We start from the raw sequence: 23,025 nt of genomic DNA on the forward strand, positions 1-23,025 counted from the left end.
ATTCAAAGCCTAATCGTGGCAGTCACTGATATTATTCCTAGACGTAAGATACTATAAAAAAATCAGCAAAAGAATGTCTCCCAACGTACAACGTCCATACGCACTAGTTTGATGACAAATTCTGAACTTACCTTTCGAGACTTTGCTCCTTCTTCACAGAAGTCAAATGGATGTTGACGAGTCGTCATCAAGAGAAGAGATATAAGTGTCTGGTCACTGTTCGTCGCCCAACAGCGCGGCTCAGACATGCGACCTCGTCTGTGTCTACGCACCAGTGAAAGCGTCACGGAACTAAGAATCTATTTAGGTCATCACAACGGTGTCAAGCCGTATACATGATCCTGCCAAATACCTGACTCCGACACAACTTGGGAGTTTCCAATATAGCTCAGAGGCAAGCTGGTGGGAGGGGTTTGGTCGTGATGTGGGAGACTAAACCTACATGTAACCTAACACCATTCGTAAGTGTAACACGTGCCCTAGCCCGGAACAATGACCCCAACTCTAACCCTAACTGTAATACCAACCCTGGCCCTAACCATAGCTCTAAACACGTGACCTCTCACGTATGTGGCAGCTCAAGGATTTGGCTTGACAACGGAAACGTACAGGTAGACTAATATTGTCACATAATGCCGGTTGAAGAATGTTTAATTTTTGGCGGATGGTTCAGATACCAAACCTAGTCTATTGCCTTGGCCTCGTCTACAACCGCAGCCTATTTTACACAAGTGTACTCTACATGCGCACTAAAACATTAAATGACCACGTCCCGTTTTAAGGAGTCATCCTCGTTTATTTTGCAGGAAAAAAGCAGAAGCTTTAGACCACAGTCTCGAGAGAATTTCTAACTGTTGAATTTAGTGAATGATCTATTATCCTGTGACATGATTGCTGATTTCTTAGTATCTTCGTTAATCCATGCATGAATAGAATGTCGTTATTGTATTTGTTTTCAGCAGAACCCACAAAATGCAACTGGCAAAGCCTTAAGGTATCTGGTACTTGATTGCACATGCTATTTACAAAACAATAATTACATTTATCATTATTATGATTTTGTAACTGTCACATTGTTACATTTGGTTGAGTTAATTTATAATTTATGAATCGAACTTTTTTCATGAAATGTACATCCTGTCAAAACAATACTTATATCTATCATCGTTATGATTTAATAACTGTCCATCGTTACATTTTGTTGACTTATAGTAAATGTCTCTTGACAACTGTACTTGACGTATAGTTAAGACCTTTTTCATTGCACCTGATTTGTTTTGTTTGTATAATCCCATGATCATGATAAAGCCTACAACAACTATGAAAGCTCAAAAGCTGGCACAATAGCAGAACTCAAACTTTTTCCGGATGCTTTGCTTTTAGTTGAGACACAGAATGCCCGCCTAAACAAAGTTGGCGTAGGTGTCAAAACCCTTCAGGTACTCAATCACCAGGTGATGACAGCACTCGTACGACGCCTAGCGAGAGAGAACCGAATTGTTTGGTATATGTTAAGTTGTCAGTTTATTTATTCATTTAGTACATCTTTGCTGATTTCCAAGGGGAGGGGGCAGTGAACGAGAAAACGATACAACATGAAAAAACAAAATACATAACATAACACGGCACAAAAATTAGTAACACTGAGAACCAAAACAGATAACAACTTTAAAGTAGTACAGCTAAACAAACAAATAAACAAACAAACAAACGTCAATGTTATGAATGATAGAGCAAAGAGACTGGCTGAGCATTTTTTGTTGACAGGTTGTCTACCAATTTGGTTCATTAAGAAGAGAGAAAACTGACCGCGTCGTTAACCATGGTTGGGCGGCAGGCACGGACAGTCTTGACCGCCTGGAAGATGTCCACGACCTGCTCCACCTTCACCCGCTCACAGGCCACGCTCAGGGCACAGAACACCCCGCTCCGCTCCACACCGTCACTGGGGGACACAGGCAATAAAAGAACAATCGTGAATAATTGCTTTAGGTTGGTGATTAATGAAATAGCCAATTTTTAAAATTATTCACAACCACTTGTTTAACAAGAGTCAACGTGTCGATAACCGTCTGTCATCTTTATCAGGCAATTATGACTTGTTCTATGTGTGCTGACTCTATAGCAACTCCATAGCCTCTCTACTTTACTTTACCCTACTCAACTCAAGCCAGGTGTTACTGGTAACAATGTAGTCTTAAACGTTAAGTAATTGTGTCAGACATTGAATTTGACATTGAATGCGGTTTCAAATGTCAAGTATTGTTATATACAATTTATATTGTCTACCAACGATTCTGAGAAACGCAGTGCCAAATGCAAAGTATTGCCACATACATATTGTTGAAAAGAGCTATCATTCGGTCTTTCTTTCCCATTGTAGTGAAATATGGTGTAGAATTGCATAGATTTGGGATACAAACAGCCGGACCATCCTTTGGCATACAGATATTAGATGGAGCTTGATACTTTATGCCATGTCTGTAGTTGTTACATCTGTAAGGTAAAGTAAGAACAGTTGTACGTACATGCAGTGCACGACGATAGGCTCGTTCCCAGTCTGTTGCTGCCACCTCTCCACCTCACTCAGCAGAGCTATCATGGCGGCCTGGCACGGGGAGGGCGGGGTCTTCTCGTCACGTGGCCAGCCCGTCAGCTGGAAGATCTTCACCGTACGGGCGGCTTCAGTGCTCTGAATGGGACGTGCAAGTGTCAATGACTTAACTCAATCCTAGCATTGTAAATGTGTACATTAGACAAAAAATTGGACTTGACCTCTTGACTTTGCATCATTGACATTAAGTACAGACGTATGCCGCCGACGTTGGTTTTCATTAATATTGTTAATTTCGCAGTCAACATCAGTTCAAGATCTAATATATGAAATCTAATATATGCCAAGATCATTCCATAGATGCAGTGTTTTACACAATCGAAAAGGAATAGAGAAGCAAGAAGTTCGCAAAACTGGTAACTTCTACTTCAGAATGTGTAAACGCTTGGCGTGAGATATTACTACTATAAAGTTGGTAAAAAATCTGTAAAAAAAATTACAAATGTGTCAGCAATTGTTCGACTAACTCATTTGTTTCTGTATCAGCCAGAATTTATCAGCAATTGTTTGATTAATTCCTCTTTTTCTATATCAGCAACAGTTCACAAGACTGCAGTTGTACCTTGAGTGTGTTCTGCAGCTTGAGGGTCCTGATGACGAGGTTTCCGTCCTCAGACACATCCACGTGACTGGTGAGGAACATGCCGTGCTGCTCTGGCTGGTGAGGACCAGGCCAGTAACGTGGGCACGTCTGCAAACAGGTGATCAAATATCAGAGTGTTCAATTGACACAAGTGCAACTGTGTGACCTATACTCTTGAACTGATTAACATAATTAATTAACCATCAGTAACGGCTTCCATCGAAACCTTTGGAGACAAAAAAGTCAGACAAGGAGTCGACCTATGCAACAAGGTTGCGGGACGATCTAAGGTCTAAGGTAAGGTAAACGGCTTCCATCACCAAACACTTGAATGTAGAGTAACCTAAGGAACAATTGTTTGAACAAAAATGAATGCGTAATCTTGCGGTGCATACAAATGTTGTCCACAGTGTACAATGATTTGTGGAAGCTTCTAGAAGTCGCTACAGGTGTCCCTATTTTACTAAAATAAAAATTATCTTTGGATAAATAAATCTGTTGTACGTATAAGCGTGTGTCCATGTAAGTGAATTGATGGAGTATTTACCGGGTCGTCCATATCGTTCAGCATGATGACAGAGGAGATCCTGTAGTCATACACCAGGCGCCACATGTCCAGGACAGTGTTGGGGAGGGGGGCCTGGGTAGCGATGTACACGTCACGCTGCTTGTAGCCCTGGGTGAAAGGTCAAGTTTCATGTATTTGTGTATTTAAGGCATTTTGATGTCTCAAAGTCACTACCTTCAATACTGTACAACGCACAACTTCAAATTAAAATTTCAAGTGACATTATATCTACCGTAAACTCACATTGATGAAGGCGGCGTTGATGTAGTTAGTACCGGTCTCGTCACCAGGGGACATCAGGAAAGGTCGCGCTCGGTCAGCTGAAAAATAAGTTCAACCATTGTTATGTCCTTCGTTGTATGTAGTCCTTGGTGACATCTGTAGTGTGTATAGAATGCATCAGATTTACAAGTTGTGAAAGTTGCTAAATTCAATGCAACACATTTTGCCAGCTGTAATACCCATGATCGGCGTAGCCAGGTATTAAGATTTGTTAAGAAAAGCGTTATCTGTCTTACATGGGAGATCATTGATGTGGCGGTTCTTGTTCCTGTTCTCAGGGGCGCGGCCATCCCGGCATTCCTTGGGGTTGATGATCGGGGTGAGGGAGCGAAGTGCCTAGGGGAACAAGTGAAAATGTAAGTTCATGAATCTTAAGTTTCTATCTAGGAGAGAGAGAGAGGGACAGAGAGAGAAAGAGAGAGGAAGAGAGAGTGATAGAAGCTTGAATTGTGCCTCCACACATTTGCTGATGTGCACGAAAATTGCCCCTAAATTTGTGCCTTCAAAAAGGGCATTACTAAGCTCATTCCTACATAACTAATACAAAATTAAACAAAAAAAGTATTTGATAGTTCTTGATTCACAAAATCGATTGTTCTATTTCTCGGTGTGGCGAAATTATACAAAAATAACCTACTATAAACTGAATCATGAGCTCGGACGGTTCCCCAGTGCGAGGTTTCTTCCTGAGAGTCTGGAACCTGAACCTGAACTGATCAGACGGCACGGCCGTGTCTCCACACACTATGGCCTCGAGCAGGGCGTCATAGATGAAGATGTACTGCTCCTGTAGAAGAACATATATGTGATGTGATGTAGGAATAGTGATGCCGAGATATTAGTGATGTAAATATTAATAGTGATGATGACACTATTAGGTTCAATGAAACAAGAAATGCTTTTTAGAAAGCTGAGCAGAGGCCAAGATGGACATGGCTGGTTGGGTGATGTGACTCAAATAATTGAGGTGTGACTCAAATAATTGGTCATATGACTTGAATAGGACTAATTCTAATACGATTGGACGAGTAACATCACAACATCACAAACTCATTGTGTCTTTCAAAACCACTGGTACAACTTTGTGTGCAACCTCCATTTTGTATGTGCTCTGATAGGACACTACTTACATGTCCACAAACAAGAGGTTTATTTTAATAGAATGTTATCTGTAATATGTTAAAAGTTGTAACGTACCGAGGTCTGCACCATGTTGATCCGTTGTTCCCTCAGCTGGTTAACAGAGTTGAAGATGTCCACCAGCTCCTCTTCTTTGAACATCTCCATCATCATATCCAGCATGATGAACGTCCCCGTACGGCCAACACCGGCACTGCAGAACAAATGTTGAAGTACTAGCCTCCTTCGCAGACTTGTGGGCGGCGGTGTTAATTTGGGGGGGGGGGCGACGCGAGTTATACCGCGGAGGGACGGTTTTGACTTTGCCGGGGAGAGACGGTTTCGCCGCCTAACAGGCGCCTATCATAACTCGCATCGCTACCCGAAAAAAAATTAACGCCGCCGCCCACAAGTCTGTGAAGGAGGCTAAGTCAATAGTGCCTAGAGTCATACAGCTATGTTTCAAAGGTCCAATATGTTCCAATATGTTCGTCAACATTGTCGCCATCCTCTACCTCCTTAGCTCACCTGCAGTGCACGATGATGGGTCCAGACTCAGGTGTGACATGTTCCTTCACCTTGTTGCGCAGGGCCATGAGCGGCGAGGCGTAGGTCGGCACCCCATGGTCAGGCCAGGCCGTGAACTGGTATTGGTAGATCTCATGGAAGTTTGTATTATCCGAAGCCTGCAAATCATAGTGACATTGATATTTGCGTTGTAGTCTTTCTAACTAGAATGCATTCCGGTAACAGTGGAATAGTATCCATCACATTTAACTTAATGCACTCAACACCACTGTTAAATCTGCGAGTCATAATTATGTTTAGGGAATACCTGAAACAGGTGAAATTTCCTCATGGTAAAGTCCGTGTAGATGTCCTCCCTCATACAGGTTACACCAAAGTCACCATACTCTTGTGTATGGGTGTTGCCTGGCCAGTAACGCTCACATTTAACCTATTAGAAGAAAAACAGTAATCAAAAACACGTAAAAATGTACAAGATATTTTTAAAAAGTTAATTACAATTGTGTAAAATATAGAAATGGAAAAATGGTCCCCTGCAAGGGAATACAAAATATATACCTTTTTCTTTATACCAACATGTAACCACCAGACGTGGTGACGACACACTCAATTTTTTTTCAACTAATATATTAATGCTCATTTTCACTTGAGCGAAATGAGGAAAGTCCCAAGGGCACAAGATCGGTGGCATGTCAGGACTCGAACCCGGGACCTCTAGGTTCCGAGCCGCGCACTCTGCCGCTACGCCACACGACCACCACCGTAAAACCGAAATATATACCTTGTTGTTCTCCATCAGGTTGGTAACCATGACAATACATGGAGACTTCTCCTGCCATGCCATACGCCACAGGTCTGCAATGGTGGCCTTGTTGGGGCCTACATTGGGGATATAAACGGAGCAGCATGTTCAAATGCCCTACAGTGAAACGTATCGTCATATCAAAAGCCAACACCGGTAGATTTATGGACAGTTAGCTTTCTGTTGCCACATGTATCACAGCTTTCAGTCGCTAGATGAAGTAGACATTCTTTAAGCAAGGCTAGGAATTAGAACTGTTTGTTCACCTACCTTGAGCTGCAATGTACATCCTCTCTTTCTTATATCCCTGTAAACACAGATTATGCTGATTAGGTTTACTTTTGGAAGACTTATTTCAAGATTTTAGAGATTGTTTGGATCATGGCGATCTTTGTTGCCCTAAGGAATAGTGTTCACTGCTTAGAAGTTAGAGGAAATCCTCGCTAATGTTGTTACTCGTACCTTGATGTAGCTTGCGTTGATATAGTCTGATGATGGGTCACAGCCGATCACAACTCGGGAGTGGTCATCTGTGTGACGGTATAAGAATACAACATTGTGTTTACAAAGACCAACATGAGAGTGTATGGAAAGGATTTCCATTATCTCATTGCCCTTTGAGGAATTAACTGTATCGTGCATGATAGATCTAGAGTATCCATGTACTGTAGATCACATGATAGACTAGACAGAAAACAGTACCACAAAACACAATTTCTTCGGAACAAAAGTTTTGTATTTTTAACGTTTAACAGGGAAGTGGTCAAGTATAATCATCTTACATGTGACGATGTTTCCGTATCTGTTCTTCTTCTTGTTGTACACCTGTCTGGCCACGTCCCAGGGGTGCAGCTGGCCGTCACGGAGAGCCTATATAGAAAAATGGTATCACACATGTATAATCTTTTCAGGTACATTCTTATATCTTTACTTTCAGGTACGGAAGTATTGTTTTGGTAGGGTGACCCGTGGATAGCTATAGGTTGACATCACGTGGGTGTGGAGGAAAAGATTGACAAAGGTCAGAGGTCTCAAAATATGGCCCTAAGCCTGCCAGGATCAGAAGTCAGGGGGGATTCAGGAAGCCGAGGATCTAGGATTGCATGCTTCCCGGAAGTCTGAAATCTCCAGGATAGCGTAATCCTGCAACCTCTTATGTCGTTCAATATAAAAAAACAACACTTGTTATTTTAAACTATGTTTATAAACGTCTCTAACCTTGTACTCTGCCTTGAATCCTGCGTCAGAGTTAGCATGTTGTTTCTTGACGTATTCTACTAGCTGGTCCAGCGGGACAGGGCCGTACGGAACGGGAGGGGGAGAGGCAGGAGCCGGCACGTCGTCATATGCGGGATCCTGGATATGTTCCTCCACAGCAGCGTCTGGAAGAAATGTAGCTATTATAACTTGTAATAAAAAAATAAAAAACAAGAAAGGTAACATTTGCAAAGCAAGTTCACAATGTTTACCATTGCATATGGTCTGATCTGTTTTAACAAAGTTAAAATTCTTACTCAAACTCATTCATATATATGGCGACAGGAGTCTAAATCCATCCTGCTATAAAATTGCAACATGATGTAACCCAACACCAGTTACCATGGAAACAGACATCTGGTTCTGGTCATTTATCTTTGGAACGGAAGAGGCAACAGAGCAAAAACAATATGTTTTCCTTCGGTAATCATAAAAATATCAGCGCTGTCCATATTTTTCTGTAAAACACAAAAGAAGGATGTGCCTTATCTGGAGTACAAAACAGTGGCTAATTTTCAGGACATTACCTTCTCGTGATTCCTCCTTCGGTTGTCTAGTGGGCAACTGTGACATTGGCACACTTGGTGGTGGTGTCCTGGTGGAGCCTTCTTTTCCATGACGCCTGAAAGGGATTTGATGACATGAATGGCGTAACTGTATGTGGTGATGAATTCCAAGCAATGTCGTGTATAATTTGTGAAGTCTAAAAAAGTAATGGCACAATAAACGGTATGAAACGTAAGCGACAACATGTTTAGAATATATAGCGGTAACCCGTCAGATATTCTGATACATACCTGCGCCAGAAGAAAAAGATGACGACTGCTACCAACACAAGAATAACAGCAACACTTCCTCCTGCTGCGCCGGCAATTAGACCCACAGATGGACCTGGAACGAAATAATGAATGGACTTTGTTTTCATTTCTCATCGTTCTAATATTCTAGTCATCAATTTCGGAAAGTCTGTAACCTGTTAAATGTTGCATCCCAGAATTAAATGATCTTATGCTTTGCCCTCCTTTGCCTGGCTGTGATTTCTTTTTTGTTAACTTAGGGGTTGCAAACCAGCCTCATAGTTTGGTACGCACCAAATGTATGCATACGCCATATATATATATATGTATATATATATGTATATATATATATATATATATGTATATATATGTATATATATATATATTATTAATGTCCTTACCTGTTGAACAAGCGGAAAGACCCGGACATGTCTGTGTCTCACTCGCTGTTCCCTCACAGTCCCGTCCTCCATATGCAGGGCTGGGGTTGTCACATGTCCGGGTTCTGGTCATGTTTCCCTCTCCACAGGATACACTGCAGGATGACCAGTCACCCCACTCTGACCAGCCTCCATCAACTGCGATAAAGAAACAAGGATGTAGTAGTAGTAGTAAGCCTTTATCTAAACTCGAAAGCTTGTTCGGTACATACATATGACCGCTTTTCAACAAGGTGGAGGGTGAGGGCGGGGTCACGGATACTATTAGGTTGCAAACAAGTATTTTAGTAGAATATTCTTCAATCAGTGACTGATTTTGAAAGGTAGAAAGACGTACCTCCAAATTTTCGATGTCAACTGTACATCTTGATAAAAAACAGTCACTGTTAGAAGAATGCTCCACTACTTTTTTTACGTGACTGATGAACCTCTTCAACGACAAACATGTCTTTATTTTTTAGACTCAATAAGGCTGATACAAAAGGAAGCTGAACAAAATACATGTTCCAGCATGTCAAAGGATGTAGCTTTACCTGGTGCTGCTGTCCGAATGATGTTACTAGGACCTTCTCCTCCAGTCCCCCCTGTTCCTGGTCTCGTCAACACGACTGTGATGTTGTACTCTGTGTCCTGTGGAAGGCCTGACAGCTGAAACTGTTGTTGTCCAGGCGGAACGTCCACCTCCTGCCATTGTCCCGTGGGCAGCTGCTGATACCGCAAGGTTATTTTCTCAAGCGGTCCATCTCCATCGTGTGGGAGGCTGTTGATGTTTACAAGGATGAAGTCAAGGCCAACATCGGCACTGGTTGGCCCGTTCATGGGAGAGGGTGGAACTGGAAAGAAACAGATAATAAGAATATTATAGCATCAGAATGCCGTTATAAGTTTATACGTTTACATATACATATTGCTTAAGAAATGTGCATTTTTCAGCTATTCATATAATGAATAATCAACTGGAAAAAGTTTTCCGTTACCTTTCACAGCAATGGTTATAGGTTGAGAGTTGACAACCCCAGCTATGGTGGTTACGCTGCATGTATACTGGCCGTCAACATCACGGGAAGCCTCCTCGAACACAAAAGTACTGAAAACAGCGGTAGCGTTCGAAAGTGCACTAGAAGCTTGATGAACAACTCCATTGTCTGACTTTGTCAAGATGAAGTTAGTTTTGCTTGGCTCCGGGTCACCAATTGCTCCACATGTTACGATCACGCTCTGTCTAAGATTGACCTCAACATCACGAGGATTTAAAACAATGGACGGTGCCATTCCTGAAAATGAAGTAAAAAATATCATTGGGAAAGATCATGTACGATACAAATTTATACCAGGAGTTTGTGAATATTGATGTGGACTGGATGTCATATATTCTTGCGGCGCCCAACAAGGGTTGCACATATAGATACAGTGCCATCCATACAGCACCTTTTATAGGTACGACTTGGGGGTATTTCTCGTGCAATGCGTCATACCGCAGCGAAACTCAACGAATGTGGAAATAACTATGCCAGCGCAGGGCAAAAAAAGTCAGGGGTCTATGACCTGACTACCTGATATTGTGTAAAAATGCCAACAGGAAAAGGGTTAAGAGAGGCAAATTAAAACCCACTGAAATAGAATAACCATTTTACGTACCCGTGATGTTTATGAACGCAGGAAAGGTGTAGTCCTGACCGTTGTATGTGACCGAACATTCAAGCTGCAACTGGCCAAGCCGCTCAGGTGGGGTTAATGTCCACACAGCCTGCCGACCATCCCATGCATACTGTGACGTCAGAGCGACCTCGTTCCCAGGAACACTTGCTACCACCGCCTGACAGTCGTCTGTTGTCCATGGATGGCAGCTGCAGGTCACGTTAGCTGTGGTCTCGCGTACATCAGAGATGTGGACTGAGGAAGGGTCTAAGGCGATGCGAAATTCTGGAAAAACAAAATAGACTTTAATGTCACAGGTGGTGCATTGGTGTATTATAATTGCTCTTTTATAAGAATCGACATGTTCAAGACAGACTCAAGACAGACTGTGGTTTGATTAGAGTACATGCAAACTGTAGATTCACCATGAACATAATATGATACAAATGTATCGGACTTTTAATCCGTAGTTATGGCCATTTTAAAAATAAATAACCGTTTTCTTTTGAATCAGAACTCCGTACATTTTGGCTTCAGGCTCCTATTGTACTTGGTGACAGTGAGTTCCACTCTGCGATAGTTCGAGGAAAGAATGAGTTTTTCAATCCTTGGTTGATAACTCTGGTACTTGAAGGCATGGCTATTTCTTGTTCTCTTCTGGGCTGGTATTAGGTACTTGGTAGTTGGGACGTCCACCAGTTTATTAGTCATTTTGTACATCATGCATAGTCTGAACATCTTTCTTTTGTCTTCCAGTGAGGCCCACTGTAGGTTTCTTTTCATTTCCGTGACACTAGCACCTCTTTCATAGTTGTTCATACAGAATCTTGCAGCTTGATTCTGTACCCTTTCCAATTTGTCTTTGTCTTTCTTTGTATATGGATCCCATACTGTCGCGGCATATTCTAGGTTTGGTCTTACAAGTGACGTGTATGCAAGTGATTTTACTCTAGTTGGACAAGCCCACAGATTACGTTTAATCAATCCCAGTGTCTGTTTCGCCTTAATTGTGATATTATTAACATGTGCACCCCACCTCAGACCGCTTGTCACCGTGACGCCCAGAGACGGATGGATTTTTGTGTTTGCTAAAGCCTGACCACAAAACTGGTAGCTAGTTGCATGTGGTGTTGATTTGTTTGTTATGTGCATAATGTAGCATTTTTCGGGATTAAACTGCATGAACCATTTGCTTTGCCATTTTTCCAGGGTGTTCAGGTCTTTTTGGAGAAGTTGTGAGTCGGTCTGTGTAGAAAGCTCTACATACAACAGACAGTCATCGGCAAATAACCTCACATTAGAGTCAAGCTGAAATAAAAAGACTATGCCAAAGTTATGCATACTAAACTAATTGCATATTTAAAATTCTATGCCTAAGTTATGCAAACACTTACGCAAATATCCGGATACAACAATATCACAATATGTGATTATGTTATCACATACCTTGTTCAAATTGTGTTGAAAAAGATTTTGGTAAGATAACAACTCACTCTTCTCCTGACATGTTGGTCCTCTCCAGTCCCCCGTACACAGACATCCCTTGTTGACGTCACAGGTCCCTCCGTTCGCACAGTTACACTGTTTGGAACATCCTGGACCGTATTCGTTTGTATCGCAGACTGAGTAGAGGTGTACAGAAATATTTATCATTTCAAGCTGCCAAGCGTATCCCGTAGACATGGTCAAGTTTGGCCAAAGATTCACTAAGACTTACCTGTATCACAGTCGAATCCCTTGTATCCGTTGGCGCACTCACAGCCGTAAGGATCCGGCAGACAGATGAGGGACTTCTGACAGGTCCTGCCGCCGTCATTACAGGACCACTGGCACGACTGGCCGTACTGGGAGGACTGGGAACAGGCTGGAATAGCAAAACAAAAATCAAAACATGATCAAGAAAGGTGCTACGCCTTGACTAGTTTCAGTTTGTGTCCTGAAAAGTCCTCAATCTGATTCCTATATTATTATCAGACTATGTAAATTTGATGTTGTATATGTGTTTTTGTATGGGGGAGGGCAACTTGAAAAGGTGCGTACGCACCTGCACATGTTTTGCCCCCCCCTTCACTTTGTGAAAAATCAAAATAAACAAATAAATGCGTATCGTGATTCGTGTACCTAATTCACAGTTGTCCCCAGTAAACCCCGGCGGACAGATGCAGTCCCCGGTGTCGTCACACCAGCCTCCGTGGTAGCACAAACACGGAGTGGAACAACCAGGACCGGTACTGTTAGATGGACAAGCTGAAATGCAATTTTGAAAAATAGTAAAGCGATTAGTTCATATCTACAAATAAGAAATTAGACCTGCGTCATCATGTAGAATTTAGAAAATAGTTTTATAATATTGCCTCATTTTAGGGGCTATTTAGCATGCAATATTTTCATAAACGATATTGAAATGCACTTGTATAATTACACAAAACTTACCAGTGACTATTACTCTGATATAGCTACGTAACCAGGCGGACCCTCCACTGCCGACATCAATGCTGTATATTCCATCATCCTCTTGAGACGCGATCGGAAGGGCCAAGCTGTACTCCGCGTCTTGCACAGAAGCTGGCGTTGTTACCGGATTTGACCCACCAGCCTTAAGCAACCTTATTGCGCTTACTCCGCACCAGGTCGTTGTGCGCACTTTTATAGACAACGTTTCCCCCAGAGTTGCACGGTGGGTGTAGGACAACGGCTTAACGCAGGCTGAAAGGAAATATCAACATGTCACGTTATCATCTGCTCTAGTGTCCACCGTAACATAAGACATCGTTATACATAGTTCTGTTAGATGGTCTACATCATGTCAATTGGATGAAATATGTATTTGCTCATATAATGGCTTTTATTAATTAAGGTTGGCATATCACTGGTCTCAAAACACAATATTGGTTGAATATAACGTCAATACAATAATATGCTTCTGCCACATTTGGTGTTTTTCTCGTTTCTAATGTTCATGTTCATCAAATATTTGTAATAAGTTTGAACACCGAAACAAAGTCTCCCACCTGTGTTAAGAATTTTGACAGTAGACACCTTGCTGGTGACGCCGTCTTTAGTTCCACTGCAGGAGAAAACCCCGATAATGTCCTCTCTGTAGCTATTGGTGACGGAAGATGGTGGATAAACTCTTGTTGTGACCTTCCATATGCCAGATTCCCATGTAGTTCCCCTTTGTGGTGTAAAACTAGTCCCGCCTGGTGAATAGTCGACCTTGAAGAAATAGTTGGTCTGTATATTCTGCCCAACGACAGTTCCGTCAGTTATGCAGATGAAGAAAGTTTCCCCGTCCACCTCGGCGTTGGTTCCTGCCTCTAGGTGCGGGATCAGCGGGTACTGGTTCAAGAGCGCCACGTCTACTCCACCTTGAACAAGAGAAATTATACCAAAAGGAACACGATATTAGCCTATCGTCATTTTCATCGCAATCATTATATTGTACATTTACAACTGAATTCTGGACAAAACGTTTGTGTTATAGTGTGACTTAATAATATATATATTGACTTTATAACTTTGACTTGACTGCTGTGATTTCTATGTTACTTTAGACCTGTAACTACGACAATGTTGTCCCTGCTTCTTCGACTTCTCTTCTACAAAACATGCACTGAAATAATAATTCTTTACACTTGCGGCCTTACTTACATGTCGACTGAACTGTAATCTAATCTCTGCATACGAAATACGACCTACTTATCATTACGGACTGTCCATGAATGCTGAGGGGCGAAAATCAAAGATTAGGCCAAGGAATGGCTTAAAAGCATTTAAGCTTGGACCATGAGCTTGCACTCAAGGGTGCTGACACCTGTCTGTCTCTAGTCTAGAGAGAATGGAAAACACATTAGAAATGAAAGTACTACTATTTTTACGGAACACTTCCTGATCCATCCCTTATAACATTGCTCTTGCCCCCTGTCGCCCTTGATTCCGTTGGTATAATGTCACAAACACTACACAACATGAAATACATGTTTCACTGTTTTTCATCCATGTTTCGTGGATCTATTTTATATCCCATGCAATGGCCACAGCACGGAAGTATGACTTAGAATTGGAGGTAACGGTCAAGGTATGTGTGCAGGCCAAACTGCATTTGTTTGTAACGGTACATGTTTAAAACATGTTTAAATGAGCATTAACGCAAAAGCAACAAACGAAAAGGTCACACGAAACTGATCAATCATGTACATAAAGGGAATTCGATACAGTGTTGCATACAATAGAAGGCAGACTGGGGGAGGTATACATGTAACACTGCCATTTTCACCTGCCAGGTAATAATGTCGGTAACAACTCGCTTACCCAAACAGATCAGAAGGACAGTTTGTATTACAACATACCGTCACACTTCATTAGTTGTTCATACACACAGGAGTCCCCCTGAACCTCCGACGTGTCGCAAAATGAAGCAATTATTCTCACCTGTGTAGAATACGGCCGTACTAACTAGTACCGCGACAAGGAAGTATTCTGCACAGGCCGCCATCTTGGTCTCGCGGCGTTGTTTGTTAACGGTTCCAAACCTTTGCCAACGGTCTGAGGAATGTACACGTCAGTTAATCATTTACAAACATGACCACAGGTCATGAGATTATAGATAACCATATAGCACTTCAGGTGTGTAGTGGATACATTGTCCGCCCAATTGTGTAGGTGTACTTATAGTAATAAATCATCAATTCTTAGAGAGGGGACCTTAATATGAACAGCACTTTTCACTATATGTTTAGCAAAGCGAACTGAGGTAAATGAAAGAACGGGGATGAATCTGACTATTTCTAAAGGCTGACAAACAAAACAGTTCAGGAAGTTAGGCCAATCTGCAAACAGTAAAGATTTGTGTCTAGAATGTGATAGCATAGTGGCTACACTAAAAGCCTTAGAATACAACATTTTCATCTGTTCTCGCTATTATGTGTTTACCTGGTATACACTCATTCCAGCTGCAAGGTTCAGTCCCCTTGACCCATGATCAGGGATCAATATTCAGAATATTGTAGTTTTACTTTCACCATTATGAGTCCCTGTTACGTCCGCTAACCTTAGTTATACCCTGTGGACAAAGAAGCGTTTTCCCCTCTACAAATTAGCCAAAACATCAACAAATTATTCCACTGTATTGAATAACGGTTACTCCTTAATGAGTTAAAACGACCGTGGACATTGTGGACAGTTTCCATGGCATGCAGGCGTGCTATTTGCAGAGCGCAGAAATAATGTCTTTAAATGCCAACAGAGCTTGCTCAACTTCCTCTTGGAATGTAAATAAAACTTCGTTTGTTGTTCAAAGGTGTTCACGGTTCAGTGCGATCATTGCTCTGTTGCGCAGGTATAATGGAAGAATGGTTCTGTACTAACCCTTGACCCATTGCACCGACATTTACTTTGCAAGTAGATTAATACTTGAAGTACTAGCCCCCCCCCCCATCCAGCACGTTAGAAATGTGTTGTACATTTATCGATATCAATGTACGTTGGAAAATTCATGTTTGAATCACTACAAAAGCGACACCATATTGTAAATAGCTGATATATCCCCTGAATTACAGAATATAATAATACTCTTCCTAAGAAAACACAATAGATTAGCTTTAGTATCATTATGGACTAGCTCGTTAGAATTATATCTTAGTATTAGTTTATGTATGTACCATTGTTGTTTCTTTGCCATATATTGTACCAGCTACAGTTGTTGAGCAATAAAGTTGATTTTGATTTTTTATCGTGCTATGGTTGGGTGGAGGAATTCGTTATCCATGTAGCGCAAAGGCTTTGATAATAATAGAACAAAAAATAGACAGGATAGAAGTGTATTATCTAAAACAAACGATCGCCCACCTTCATATTTAGCTTGATCAGACTGTACAACATGGAATATGAAGAAGTGTTGAGTAAAAATTGTCCATGGTTGTCTTCTTTATTTTGCAAACTTAACAGGAACCTTTAAACGTGTTTTAAACCAAGTAAGATAACACGTTGATATCAATTATTTGGGTACTAGATAAAGCGTGATGTATAACTACTATGCCACGCAAGAACATTTGAAAAAATATTGGTCTATATACAAGTATTATTTGGCTCATTGGATTATAACTATTTTCCTTGAATGATGTAAAGTACTTAAGCTGGGCGACAGAGTTATGAATGATATTATGAAACATGGTGGCCATGATAAATGCAATTGATTCAAAACGTTATTAACAACCAATAATGTGATAAAAAACACAGAAACAAAACAGTGTATAGCTGAACAAAGACACCTTTAACAGCACTGAATCACACCCAAACTTTAAATGTAAATGTAAATGTAAATGTACATGTACATTATATGCTTAAGATGACAGAAAATAACATAAGAATAACTGTTAAAAAATGAACTCAAAATAATAAGTGTTATGTTAAAAAAAAATAACACCGAAAATTCCAAACCATCCCTTCCACCTCACACAGACAACACGAAGCCTTGCAAGGCATACATGTAGCATCAGAACATTTAACAAGCATATATAATGATATGAATTTTTGCAACATTGAAGCATAAACATTTTTACTTGATGTCAAAATTAGTACTCATGTTGTGAGATGGAATTCTAATTGATAATAAATGGAAGAAGGTGATAAACGTTATTATTAAAAGTACTGGTATTAACGAATGATATTATGGTAAAAAGTGACTTCACATAAACAAAAACAGTCCGACGAAACACACTTTAACAGCACAGACACATTGACATGTAGACAGAAGTCAACCTGTTCTTCCTATCCTGTGAATGCATCATCACCATCATCCATGTCATCATTGTCATCAGAGTCAATCATCGCGTACTCAAAATCGTCATTATTCTCAATGTTGACGTAGCTCTGAAACAAGACGTAAAACTCACATGAAAACCTCGCAAATTTAAAGCTTACTGGTAACAATTGAATGCTTTATTCGTGGTAAAATTCTAGGAATTTTTCCTTACGTTTCACAATCTGACATCTTAATACAAACATGTGATTTAGCTATGCTTTGTTGCATTTGTCCAATTTATGTAGTGTTGAAATTGTAGAATATCTCCGATAATAATAATCACTAGAGATGTAACATTTGCAGAGCAACTGCATCATGTTTACCTTCGAATTCACACGGTCCAGCTTCAAACTACTGCTTTGTTTATTCTAAATCACATTCATACATATGGTTCTAAATCAAACACATTCATATATATGGTGACCATGCCGCCCCTCTTGAACTCAGTTCTGCATGGCACTTGTAACCCAACACCAGTTACCATGATGACAGATGTCTGATCCTGGTCATTGACCTTATTTGTTTGAAATGGAAGAAGAAGAAGAAGAAGAGGAAGAGGAAGAAACTGAGAAAACAATATGTTTTCCTTTGGTAAACATGACGATGACCCTAAATACCCTAAACACTGATGTTTAACCAATAGAATTGTATACTCACGCTCTTGTCCTCCATCATGCCCTTCAGCTGTTCCACCAGGTCCGAGAAGGTCGGTCTGTCCTCAGGACGGCGCTGCCAGCACTGCAGCATCATCTGGTACCTGGGCAGGAACAATATTTATGTACTTTTAATGATATGTCTCTTTTTGTTATGATTGTTTGTTTCGTCATGACAGTAATTTTGCTAGATAGAAAGCAACCCATATTCATTTTATTTTTATTCATATGTCATATTCCACCATTAGAATAATATCAATCTGAACAAGGAACTATAGTAGAGATACATATAGTATATTGCATTCACGGAGAAATTGAAGGATGCAGCTATTGGGTACAGGTATATATATAGAAGGTCAAAGCAAAACGTACAAGTCTTCATCGCAGTTCCTTGGCTTTGGCAGTCTGTATCCTTCACGCAGGCTTCTCAGCAGAGTTCTCGATTTCATTCCGCTGTACGGGGTTCCTCCTGAAACAATTAACACCATCGTTATCATCATTATGATTTTGATACTATTATTATTTACAGTGTAAGGTTTTCGATACAAACATGAAAGGCATGAGTTATACGCTAACACAAAGCCAGTTAATCCTTCACACTTACCCAAAGTGACAATCTCCCATAGTAGAATTCCAAAAGACCATCTGTAGTACAGTACATGGGATGAAAGCAAATAGTTTCAGTGAAAAATAAAGTCACTATTGGTAATTTCTTTAAACAAGAAAACTCCAAAGGGCCAATGTTATTTTGTGGTTGTCGATACTACCGCTGTGAAATAATTTAATCGACAGTTCAAACCTACACGTCACTCTGGGTTGTGTAAATCCTCCTGCCCAGCGCCTCTAGCGCGGTGGAACGGAAAGGAACAGCTCTCTGTAATATAGAAAACAGTTGTCATCCACAACATATGAATGATGGCTTTGATGCTGCGCAAGACAGATTGAATGTGCAAGGCAAGTTTGTTAATTACTTAGATTTTAGGTTTCGATTCATGCCTAGGTTACCATATTGTTGTATACACTCACCTTGGATGTTTGCTCATAGATGCCTTCCCCACGTGACAGTCCGAAGTCAGCAACCTTGGCGATGAGACTGTCTGTGAGGAGAACATTTCTGGCCGCCAGGTCACGGTGGATCACCTGTCAAACAGAAAATGCACACGTATACAAAAGCACAATATACGGAGAAGATGTACACATGACTATGTTCACAATATTTGTAGCCTGGGGCCCACTGGGCCCACACTGGGATATTACTTTGGTCCCAGTTTGCTATGGGTCTGGCATCCAGGCTACAACATTTGCTGCTTTCCAAAGACTCTAACTCACTGAACAATAATCCTAGTAACATACGTCTTTAGATGACAGGTGTTCCATCCCCGTTGCCACGTCACAGGTGATACGGAGGAGCTGGACCGGTGACAGGGTGGACACGGTGCCGACAGTCTGGCGGATGTTGGCGTAAGCCGGACTTGTCGTGTCCAGAACCCGAGACGTTCTCAGGTACTTCTTCAGATCGCCATTTCCAGCCATCTCTAAAGCCATATACTGCTGACCTGAAGATTGATTATTGGTTTTATTGTTTAGTAGTACTAGTGTACTACTTTAGTCTAGTACTTTAGTCTAGTACTTAAGTCTAGTACTACTTTATTGTTTACACATTCATAATTATTTCTGGTCAAACGTGACATATCAAAAGTGACAGATCAATCTTAACTTTCATATCAAGCAAAAACTGGGAGGTTCACAAATCAGCCTTTCGTATTACCAGTGCTCACAGTATCAAGAAAATAATATGTTGGTAGAATAAAAGACCATGCTGCAGCAACCACAAACCTCTGTGCACATATTATATAAGTCTATTTTAAGATATAAATGTATCACCTTGGTAGTCACAGGTTCCCAGCAGGTTGATGATGTTGGGATGGTAGCCAACATAGCGCATGATGTCCACTTCTTGTTGAAAGTCCCGCCTGGCAGCCTCATCTGCATCTCCTTAAAAGAAAGAAAGACGTTTTCAATTGTTACACGAATGCGTTTAGCAGCCTTTCATATTTTATTACGTGAGTAGGAGTTTAGCTAACATAGTATTAGCATACATCAGGGTCAACATTTCATAATTAAACATTCCGTGTATATATCGTGACAGATTGAACTTGATTGGCATCTTCAACTTACGTTTCAGTACTTTGATTGCTGAAGGCACCCTTAGGTTGACTGTACCCTTGCGGACCTCTCCAAAGTTGCCTGTTCCAAGCAGCTTTGGGGTAAGAGAGATGTCGTCCCAAGTCAACTCGCGGATGTTAGTTAACATTATCTTCATAGGAAGAGACTGTTGTTGAAGGTGCCTAGCTGAAGTTGTCCCGCCATCAGCATCTCTTGTGGCTTCTTGCAAACTGGAGCCAGTGTGGTCTAAAATGTGAACGGAGAAACAGGTTCACTCAATTTGTTGAAGGTTTTTGACTTAGTGATGGTGTTATTTAAAATTCCAATGTAATGCTAGGTATGTTATAGGGAAGACTATCAAATTTCGTACCTGAAACGAACGATGTGTTGGAAAACCCTTCGACATCAGACATGTCTTTCCTAACGGGGTGTGGAGGTCGTTCCTGATGTCGCCTGTCAATGACAACATAGAATAAATTATCAAAATCATCTCACAATTTTTAATCTGGTCGTCGTTGAGGCTAACAACACACTCAATAAGTATGCTTAAAAGGAACTATGGAATTGGATATGTCGATGTCAATATTTATGAACAAAAAGTAATTCCTACCTTCGGATGAAGAAAATGGCGGCAACCACGATGATTACGAATACCACAGCAGATACACCCCCAGCCGCACCCGCTACCACTGACACTGGCGGACCTGAAAATGCACGGATAACAGGACACTAAGATGGAAAAATTACCGGCTCAAGTATTTTAATTCAGGTGACCTATATTTTTTTTTCTTTATTAAAACATTTAGGAGCAAAGTGGACAGGATGACGACACACTCAAGCCGGAGCTTATGTTCATGTCGCCATCTAACATTACAAAAATACAAAAGCAAATGCAAAAACAGACATGCAAAGCTTAATAATAACAGAATAGAACTAGAAAGGTAACATTTGCAAGCAAATGCAATATGTTTACCTCAGGATGGTCTTGCCTACGATTTAACGTTATACCTTTATTAGGAAAGGAAAGGTAGAAGGATAGTTTGCTTATATTACTGACTTTTATATGCTGTTTATAGAGTAACATCAACGTTATAACTGGGGAATTTGAATGTTTTTGCCGTTGTAAGGCCAAGTCTACCCGTCTGCCACTCAAAGATCATTACCATAGACTAGTCTTGTAGTGCCATGTATAGGAGATACTAGGATATATAAAGTTACATACCACAGTACCAATGATTCACTCAGCACACACTCTTACCATGTTTGCAATTAGGCCACAGCATGTAACTTTAATCAATGACATCCTCTGCAGACTGCAAGTAAACTTCGAGTCTTTTTGACAGCTTTAGTTACAAAGGACTTTGCTGCGCTCATCTCACTACCTTATTACATTTTTGTAAATAGGAAACAGGACGTAGGCTGAAATAATAATGATGATAAGTTTATTATTATTACAAATACATGACAGAAGGCTAATTGTAAATACGTATATCATACGAAATGATATACAATGATATGAAGAACTAATTCCTACAGTACACTTTAGTCTTTATACTACAGTATATAAGATATATATCAAGCCAGTTTTGTTGGGTTTTACTTGTTCTTTTGATCGCCGAGCCAGTGAATATACCCACTTCTATAATAATTGTTCTTTGAAATTTTATATGAAAATCATTGCAATGATGATGAAAATCTACAGTTGTGTAAAATATTGGAACTACACACTCTATAAAACCATACATACATACTTAAAAGCTATACATGACTTAACTGTTACATATATTATGCAAATTTAACATACATAATGAATATTTACTGGCCAAAATGGAGATATAATGTGTTTCTAGAAATGGTTGTGATGTGTTGTATCCTTCTGTGGATGGCTGGGTTCAGCTCTGTTAGGTTCCTCCCCAGTTTCTCATGGACCAAGTTCTGCTTCCTTTCCTAGCAGAGGTCCAATCTTAAGAGTCTTATGAGGATACAAACAGGAGAGTAAGCATTTCAAATGTGATCAGAAACTGATATTATCCTTATTATGTTTAGAGAGATAACTTCAGAATCACGGGATATGCATCATCGGGATACGGAATTTTTCGGGATAGGCGTCCCGAAAAATCCCGCGAGATATCCGCGTGTGGTGCGAGATCTCCAAGTCTACCGCGGGTCCTGTCACCGATGGCGGCGTGCCAAATGTTTATTTTTACGTCCTGTCGGGCGATCTGGGCAGGGCCAATAGAGCACCCTGACGTCAGTCAACTTTGCCAAAATTTTTATTCACCGATAGCACAGGAGTGTATATTGTGTATGACGCGTTCCTCACGCGGTAATAGGTGAACTGCTACATTTTTACAAAGCTATTGTGCAGCGAAAAACTCACGAAAACTGTAAGAAAATAGCAGGAATGAATTTTTAATAACCCCTTCGTCTCCGGTGAGTTTCGGCAAGTTTATAAACCTTCAAATAAAATGGGGCGTACCGGCTGTAGTAGTAGTTGTATTTCATTGTGACATCTTGTACTAAACTGGCTTGTTGAGGTCTACTCATCTTCTCATAAGCAGACTGCGTCAAGTAGTCTCTGTATTACGAAAATTAGGAACGTTTGCACATCAAAATCCCGCGGCAAGCGTCTCACCCCTCACATGCAAACACGTACACATAAAATAAATAAACCCTTGCATCAACAATCAACGATCCGACCACGTCCATTGACGTACGTATTACCCTGAAAGCAAGTACTTCCACGCGGCTGGCAAAAAATCTTCCGGTGGAAAAA

The 23,025-nt window shown here is 40.8% G+C and overlaps 2 protein-coding genes across 2 annotated transcripts; both read right to left on the reverse strand.

Moving 5' to 3' along the window:
- Positions 1-910: 910 nt before the first annotated feature.
- On the reverse strand, positions 911-15,123 carry LOC109486045 (receptor-type tyrosine-protein phosphatase U-like). The gene is made up of 27 exons (XM_019789738.1): positions 15,060-15,123; positions 13,640-13,996; positions 12,750-12,875; positions 12,346-12,492; positions 12,122-12,250; positions 10,629-10,913; positions 9,968-10,264; positions 9,524-9,823; positions 8,952-9,128; positions 8,551-8,644; positions 8,281-8,375; positions 7,715-7,878; positions 7,279-7,366; positions 6,959-7,026; positions 6,767-6,803; positions 6,476-6,573; positions 6,002-6,124; positions 5,695-5,852; positions 5,245-5,380; positions 4,685-4,834; positions 4,284-4,383; positions 4,009-4,085; positions 3,745-3,873; positions 3,177-3,305; positions 2,529-2,692; positions 1,810-1,945; positions 911-1,478 (listed from the first exon to the last, which is right to left on the reverse strand). Exons 1-27 carry the CDS (start codon positions 15,121-15,123, stop codon positions 1,404-1,406), a joined length of 3,903 nt encoding a protein of 1,300 aa, XP_019645297.1. The 3' UTR covers positions 911-1,403.
- A 2,273-nt stretch (positions 15,124-17,396) lies between these two features.
- Positions 17,397-20,028, reverse strand: LOC109486046 (tyrosine-protein kinase receptor Tie-1-like). The gene is made up of 8 exons (XM_019789739.1): positions 19,968-20,028; positions 19,437-19,639; positions 19,110-19,223; positions 18,887-18,957; positions 18,688-18,728; positions 18,456-18,552; positions 18,088-18,187; positions 17,397-17,498 (listed from the first exon to the last, which is right to left on the reverse strand). The coding sequence occupies exons 1-8, from the start codon at positions 20,026-20,028 to the stop codon at positions 17,397-17,399; spliced, it is 789 nt and encodes a 262-aa protein (XP_019645298.1).
- Between the last annotated feature and the right edge of the window lie 2,997 nt (positions 20,029-23,025).

The sequence above is a fragment of the Branchiostoma belcheri genome, unplaced genomic scaffold (genome assembly GCF_001625305.1).
Source record: "Branchiostoma belcheri isolate BF01 breed outbred unplaced genomic scaffold, Haploidv18h27 scaffold8, whole genome shotgun sequence".
NCBI lineage: Eukaryota > Metazoa > Chordata > Leptocardii > Amphioxiformes > Branchiostomatidae > Branchiostoma > Branchiostoma belcheri.

Bases quoted from the DNA above. Each gene is read 5' to 3' on its own strand.
- LOC109486045 (XM_019789738.1), bottom strand. From the start codon at position 15,123: ATGGCGGCCTGTGCAGAATACTTCCTTGTCGCGGTACTAGTTAGTACG. The intron at 12,876-13,639 runs GTGGGAGACTTT...ATTGCATTTCAG, and splicing joins TGTCAAAATTCTTAACACAG to CTTGTCCATCTAACAGTACC. The intron at 5,381-5,694 runs GTGAGCTAAGGA...TTTGTTCTGCAG, and splicing joins CCCATCATCGTGCACTGCAG to TGCCGGTGTTGGCCGTACGG.
- LOC109486046 (XM_019789739.1), bottom strand. From the start codon at position 20,028: ATGCGCTATGTTGGCTACCATCCCAACATCATCAACCTGCTGGGAACC. The intron at 19,640-19,967 runs GTGATACATTTA...ATCAATCTTCAG, and splicing joins GGGAACCTGTGACTACCAAG to GTCAGCAGTATATGGCTTTA. The intron at 18,958-19,109 runs GTGAGTGTATAC...TCTATATTACAG, and splicing joins TCTATGAGCAAACATCCAAG to AGAGCTGTTCCTTTCCGTTC.